Raw genomic sequence first — 7,045 nt, 5'->3', positions numbered from 1 at the left:
CAGATAGATCTCTGCACGTGTGTCTCACCTCCTGAAGGTCTGACTGCCTGCAGAGGGAAGCACACTTTGCCCGCCCACCCACACTCAGGGCTCAGCAGGCTCAGAGCCACTGTCACAGGCACATGTGGCTCCCTCGAGCCACAGGGACTTGACCACAGTTCCCACCAAACTCGGCAACACACACGGGGACCAATTTAAATGATGCTCTGCATCCAAGGTGACACAAGTGCCACGTGGAACCATGTGGACAAGGCGTGAACCTGGGAGGGCCCAGGACAGATGCGCACAATCTGGTTTCTCTTGACAACCTTAGGTTTTTACAGATATTTTAGATGATAAACTTCCAGCCTGAGAGAAATTTAGTTAAGTTTTTCTTTTGCTTTTATTACAAGCATATAATATTAATTGGCAAAACACTGAATACAAGCTTCACTGTCATAAAATCAAAACATTTAAGCAATATTCCAAAAAAGATTTTAGACAAAAACTAGCCACCAATAGTACAAAAATTACACACCAACACAAAGCATAAAAAATGTAAACTTTCAAATTAAACAGTCAAAATATGTGTCTGCATTGTCATCCCCATAACCCACGGCAGTGTCCACATCGCCACACGGGACGTCAGGCTTAGCGGCGAGCTCCGCCCAAACCCTACACCATCTGGGAAAATGTGGTTTTCTTACACCCAATACGTTGTTGCAACAGACATGTGCACACTTCAGGGGGACACCCTGACACCTGGGGACACGTGGCTGTCCTCCCTGCCTGGCAGGCACAGTCTACCGGCCACAGGGTGGCCTGAGCGTCTTCTCATCTACTTATCCCAACTCCCTCCATCTACTTCTAGCCAAGGCAGAGACACACTTTACCGGGCTAAGGGCACAGGTGCTGCATGGGGAGCACGTGGGTTCCTGAGGAAATAGAGAAATTGGTTTTGTTATCTGCACTGAAGTTATTTTCCATGTTTTGAGAGCACATCAAATATTGATGATAGCATAGAAATCAGCTGGCTTGTTCCTGGAACATTTGACCCAATGACACTCTTCAAACCAGTGGGGTAACCTGCTGTGTGCTCTGAGAAATGGGATGGTTGCCACGGACGCCTAACAAGGGGCCCTGAGGGCCTGGGGCCTGGGAACGTGTCTCCATCACCCGCCGTCAACATGGGGTGGTGCCCAGGGCCTGAGCACGTGGGGTCAGAGGCCACAGCCCACGGCGCAGGTGGCTGGTCTAGGACGCCACCGCAGGTCCCCTCTGGGCTACCTGCCAGGCCACTGATCCACACACACTGCTGACAAGCACAAGCACAGCCCCAAGAACAGCACCCTCGCCCCAACGGGGGAGGGAAACCAAACAGCGTGGTGTAGAGATGCTGAAATTCCACCCGCACCCTTTCCATGTAGCGAGACGCACTGACAGCGTGGACGCCCGACGGCACGCGTGGAGCCTATTGCACAGAAGCATGAACAGCATGAACGACATCCTTCATCCGCATAAACAAAACACACAGGATAAAACTACCGAAAGTAAGGGGAAGCTTGCGGACACCTCAATTTCATCTTATATGCCTGTAAATAAAGCGGGGCCACAGAACCAAACGCTGGGTGGGAAAATAGGATAGAAGGCTTAAAATAGAATAAATAATTTTATAAAGTTAACTTTTCTTTTTTAACCCCCCAAATCTTAAACTCCATATTATATATTCTCTCTGAATTTTCTGTTTTTGTGAAAGCCGCACTGAGTCCCATGGCGGCCCAAGGGCGCGCAGGCCACTGAGCAGCCGCGTACGGCCACACCACCTCACGTGAAACGACCTCACAGTAACTCCACTGTCAAAAGCCGACGGGACCCGTCTCTAGTGCCCCTGACCGTCACGCTGGGAGAACGAACTTCGGCCTCTGATGTAGAGTTAACGGGGCCCACGCGTCCCTCCACCGCGGGCCCTGCATCCTGACCAGAGGCAGGTCGCGGGGACCGCCCTGCGTGAGCTGTCTGCGCGAGGAAATCTTAGAAAAATAGGTACTTCTGCTGCTGAGGTCCCACCAGGCCACCGTGGCTACAGAAGCAGGATCACACCGGAGTGGTCGGGCAGTGGTGTGGACGTGCCTGACCCACCTCCCCCTTTCTGTGTATTTAAGTGTATCAACTTAGCACCATAGCAAATTCAAGTGATTTCAAAGAGAGCTACAAAGTTGCAGATGCACACCAGGAGACAGTCACAGAGCTCTCGGCGAGCCTGAGCCGGAACCGTTTTGTTGGAATTTAGACACTCACTCTGCTCACCCCTCACCCCACCCCACGGGAACCCCTACATCTCACGCCGCGTGGAGACCACACCGTGGTCCTTATGTTTACAGAGGCGCCAGCAGTAATGTGCGTTTTGAGGTAGACAGGTCATATTTACTCACACACACCTACTCTAAACCTCGGAGAGCAAGTAGAAACAAGTTGGATGGACATAAGCTTAGGTCACTGGACACTCCGGACAGAACTGGGGGCTACGGGGCTGAAACAAAGAGTGAATTTTGACCAATTCCTAACAACCTGTTTTGATGCTTTTAAAAGGCCTTATTAAAATCACTTGGACAGAATTAACTAGAACGTTTTTCTCGGCAATTATGGCTCATTAGTAGCTGCTTCTGACATTTCCATACATGGAACAGGAGCAGGTCCATGAGCCCGGCCCGAACTTCTGGAGCCAACTGGAGAAAAAGTTCTCATCCCTGCAGTGAAACACTTCATGGAAAACCCAGTCCTATGGCCCCAGGACCCCTCGGGCCTGACGGACAGGTGATGGTGCAGGGAGGAGTGCAAAGGTCACCAAGGAGGCAGTGGGGAATGCGAGCGTGACCGGTGACCCCAGCTCCAGGACAACACGGTAACCTCGGGAAATGCGTCTTTTTCCTGGATCTCGTTGTCACACGGTCCAAGGGGACTATTTTAAAGGAAACATGTTTGTGTGCTGGCAAAATGTTTACTCTCTAATTTCACAAAAATACTAACATTTGGGAGGAGAAAGGGCTAGAAAGTGAGTGTTGCCTGTGGCTGGTGTCAGGTCCCGGAGTAACTGAAGGAGCCACCTTGGCCCAGGGTCACTGTCCCGGGTGCCTGCAGCCTGTCCCGACGCTCGTGAGAACCTCCCCATGAACACCGGGTGCAACACCCTTTAATGGGTGGACAGATGTGGTGTCTGCAACTCCCCGCAGGCCACCAGCTCCCTCTCAGCAAAGTGAAAGAGGGGAGTAGTGGCTAGGAGATGAAGCGGTGGCCCTGAACAACGGTGCCCTATTTCACAAAAGTGACTTTTAACAGGACTGTCCTGCAGGCCCGCGTCAGGCCCAAGTGTGCGTTTGCACCCAAGCACGGGGAGGGAGCCGTGGCTTCCTCAGGTTTCACAGCGGGACCTCAAACACCATGTTAACACATACTATGAATGGCAACCTCGCTTGGTTTGCTTTTAAATTAAATTTTTATAGATCTTCTGAGTCTTCAGGAAGCTAAAGGCAATGTCATCGTCATTCACCATGAAAGGGTGTTTTTCCATAACTTAGTAAGGATTCCGTGAACGTACACGTATTTCTGAGGCTTACCATGAGGCCTAATTCATAAACTAAACCGAAACGACTGAGATTCTGAAGACCTGGAGAGCAGGCGAGGCTGTGGAGGGACGCACCGCGTGTTCTCAGGACTGTGAGGCAGAGGGACGCGAGCCTGTGAAGTGTCGCTGCCTGGTCACCGCGCTGCTGGTAGTGTCTGGCTGAGCGTGACTCTCTCGTACAAAAGTGATAAATATCCTCTATTCAGAAGTCTGGTCCCAGGGCGCCGGGGCCCACCCACCGGCACCGAGGTCCTGCGCCTGCTCACGCCCCGGGCGCGTGGGTGGCGTCACAGCAGGTCCATCTTGGGTCTGTAGTGCAGCAGGAGCGGCGCCTTCTGTAAGACAGGCCGCGGGAGGACGGCCACACGGATGGTTCAGCGAGACAGAGCGATGCTGCGCTGGGTGCTGGGCGCCAGTCAGGAGGGCGGGCGGCTCCTGCACCTGCCTCAGACCTCGGAGCCCGTGGTCCCCCCCACCCATCGCACCCACCTCCACACAGGACACTCGAAGCTGGAGGCTGCCCCGGGCAGCAGACGCGCCTGCCCCAGCTCAGGGTCCCTGGCCACGGTGTCACTGCCACCAGGAGGGGACAGTGGGAGGCAGCTCTGGGGCTGATTTCAAACTCACTGTGTTTCACAGCGACCCTGTGCCTGAATCCTGATTCCTAAACCTAGACAGAAATGGGGAGCCCTGACGGTGGCCCAGGTGGTTGGAGTGTCCCCCCTGCACCAAGAGGTGGTGGGCTCCGTCCCGCTGGGGCGCGTGTGGGGGGCAACAGGTCACTGGTCCTCTTACATCGAGGTTCCCCTCCTCTCTCTAAGGGAACCAATGGACACACCCTTAGCTGAGGACAAAGGAAACCTGCCAGAAGGGCCCCATCGCAGCAGATTCTGAAAATAAAACACACCCTTACAGAGACGCGTCTCACCTTGAATCTCCACCTCGTGACAACCACAAACTTGAGCGTGTGGTCCTTGCCCAGGATTTCCTCGTTGCATAAAATGTCCAGCTGGCGGGAGAGGAAGCTCTGGTCAGTGGGGCCGAGGGCTGGGCTCTCAGCCAGCGGCCTCACCTGCACCTGCACCAGCGCCGACAGGCCAGGTGCCTCGCTCTGGCTGCGCAGGTGGAGGAAGCCCCCATGTCAGAGCAGTGGCTCGGTCCACACCACGGCGACAGCCCCCAGGCTGCCCTCACCCCCAGCACCCTGTCCCCCAGCCTCGGTCCACCCGTTAGCCAAGTTTGTCCCTCTCACCTCAGTGGGAAAAAGTAATGGGCTCCAACCCTTTTCCTTTTTTTAAAAAAAGATTATTTTTAGAGCAGTTTTAGGTTCACAGAAAAATTGAGCAGAAGGTTCAGATATTTCCCATGAACCCATCGCCCCCGCCAGCTCCCCCACTACCAACACCCCGAGACACTTGTTGCAGCCACTGAGCCCACACTGTCTGACACTTACCGAGCCCACAGTGCTCGGCAGGGTCGCCCCTGGCGCTGTGCACTCCATGGGTTTGCACAGAGCACCACCAGCGTCCCTCGGAGGTGCGTCCCTGCCCCAAACCCTCTGTGCTCTGCCCATTCACGCCTCCCCCCTCGGATCCCTGCAACCACCAATATTTCCAGTCTCCGTAGTTTTGCCTTTTCCGGGACGTCACGGCTGGAATCACAGTGTGCGGCTTTCTCAGAGCGGCTTCTGTCACTGAGTCACATGCGTGTCTTTTCACAGCTCGACAGCTGAATGGTGCTCCGCCGTCTGGATGGACCACAGTGAGTTTACCCATCACCTACTGGGGGCACCTTGGTTGCCTCTAGGTGCTGACAATTATGAATAAAACTGCTACAAAAATCCATGAGCAGGTTTTTGTGTGGACCTAAGTTTTTAACTCACTTGGGCATTTACCAAGGAGCCCGACTGCTAGATTGTATGGTAAGAGTGTGTTTAGTTTTGTAAGAAACCCTCAAATTGCGCCACCTCACACCCCACCAGCACCGAGTAAAGTTCCCGCTGCTCCACATCCCGCCAGCATGTGGGGCTGTCAGCGTCTGGATTCGGTCCGTTCCGGGAGGTGCAGGATGAAGCTCATTCAGTCCGCCTCTCTCTGACGTGACATGATGTCATGCAGATGGTCTTTTACACATCTCCCGAGGGCAAGGGTCTGAAGAGGGGCCGAGTCTGAGGGCGGCCAGCCACCCAGGGAGATGGCGCCCAGGACGGCAGACAGGCCTCGGAGCTACTGCTTGTGGGTCCAGCGCAACAGAGGAGAGGCAGTATTTTTGCCGATGGAGGGTCTTGCCCTCAGTTTGTAAAAAGGCTCCGTGTCCCCCTTCCGCCATGCTCCGCTATTTACTGTATGTTTTTAGTTGTGGTACAACACAGATGGAAATCATTGCAGCCTGTTATGGGGACAGCTCAGCAGCACTGAGGACGGTCAGGCATGCTGCACAGCCATCCCCAGCATTCTCCACCAACTCTTCTATTCTGTGAAACTTGTTAAAATGTATGACAGACCTTCACCCAGACAGAAGGCAGCATGTGAGGGAAGAGGTCTCGCCACCTGCACCTCCAGGAAGGGCTGTGGTGGGTGGGTGCCCACCCTGAGGGGCAGCTGCCTGCCGTGGCTGCTGCTGTACGGCCCCCCGGTGGGCTCAGGTGTGGGCACCCACCCACCACAGCCCTTCCTTTCCCCTGAATGAATCCTTTGGCGAGGGAACCTGGTGGACTTGTCGGTGGTTGACCTGGGGGCTCGTCGGCATGCAGAGAGAACCGCTGACGTGGGCTGGGGACAACGGGGTGGCGCCTGGAGCTGCAGGACCCCGCCTGCCGCCTTCTCGGAGCCGGCAGTCCCTGGGAACCGAGTTTCTGCTGCTGTGCTCTGAAGCTCCCCGCTTTATCTGGGAACCGTTTAGAGAGGCGTTGTTGTTGTTGTTGTTGTTAAAAGGCTATTTGTTCAGGGGCTTGGGTGGCACCTGACTGCCTCTGGTGGGGACCAGGCTGCTGTGTGGGGCTGCACTGGCTTTCCGCCAGTCTGTCCGAACCAAGTTGTTTCCATGGCAATGGTGCTGGCCGCTGGTCCAATTCTGTCTGGAACCAGACTGTTCCAAGGCTTGGTTAACTTGGCAAATCCAAGGGCTTGCAGCCTCAGTGAACCACCGAGAAGTGAGACTCCTGAGATTTTCAATTTTCAGTTCCAGCAAATGGAGGCTCTTTGCTGGGGCTGTTATATAAAGAGCCAGGACTGGAAAGGACACTGTCGCTGAGATAAGCACTTCAGGGCCTCGGCATCTTACCGGCTTCCCAAGGTCCCGTCCCCAGAGAGGGCCCGAGATGCTCAGGGCTTTCCCCGCCCTCCCTCAGTCAGCTGCAGAAACCCTTCTCCAGCCTGGGACCGATGGTGTCCTTACCGCACCAGAGCCACACTCCGGAGTTCAGCCCCTGGCTGGCAGCTCCAC

At 54.8% G+C, this 7,045-nt stretch overlaps 1 protein-coding gene across 5 annotated transcripts in view; it reads right to left on the bottom strand.

Annotated features, from left to right (window-relative positions):
• Positions 1-358: 358 nt before the first annotated feature.
• Positions 359-7,045, bottom strand: part of PCGF3 (polycomb group ring finger 3) — a 33,064-nt gene continuing 26,377 nt past the window's right edge. For all 5 annotated transcript variants that reach the window (XM_081155673.1, XM_081155671.1, XM_081155672.1 and 2 more), the window contains 2 exons: positions 4,530-4,610; positions 359-3,936 (listed from right to left, as the gene is read on the bottom strand). In XM_081155673.1, the coding sequence (XP_081011799.1) occupies positions 3,889-3,936; positions 4,530-4,610 (129 nt within the window). In that variant the 3' untranslated portion in view covers positions 359-3,888. The remainder of the gene's footprint in view (positions 3,937-4,529; positions 4,611-7,045) is intronic.

This window comes from Miniopterus schreibersii, assembly GCF_964146895.1.
Source record: "Miniopterus schreibersii genome assembly, chromosome: 1".
Lineage (NCBI taxonomy): Eukaryota > Metazoa > Chordata > Mammalia > Chiroptera > Miniopteridae > Miniopterus > Miniopterus schreibersii.
The sequence above is the reverse complement of the archived record's forward strand: the minus strand, read 5'-3'. Positions and strand labels throughout refer to the sequence as shown.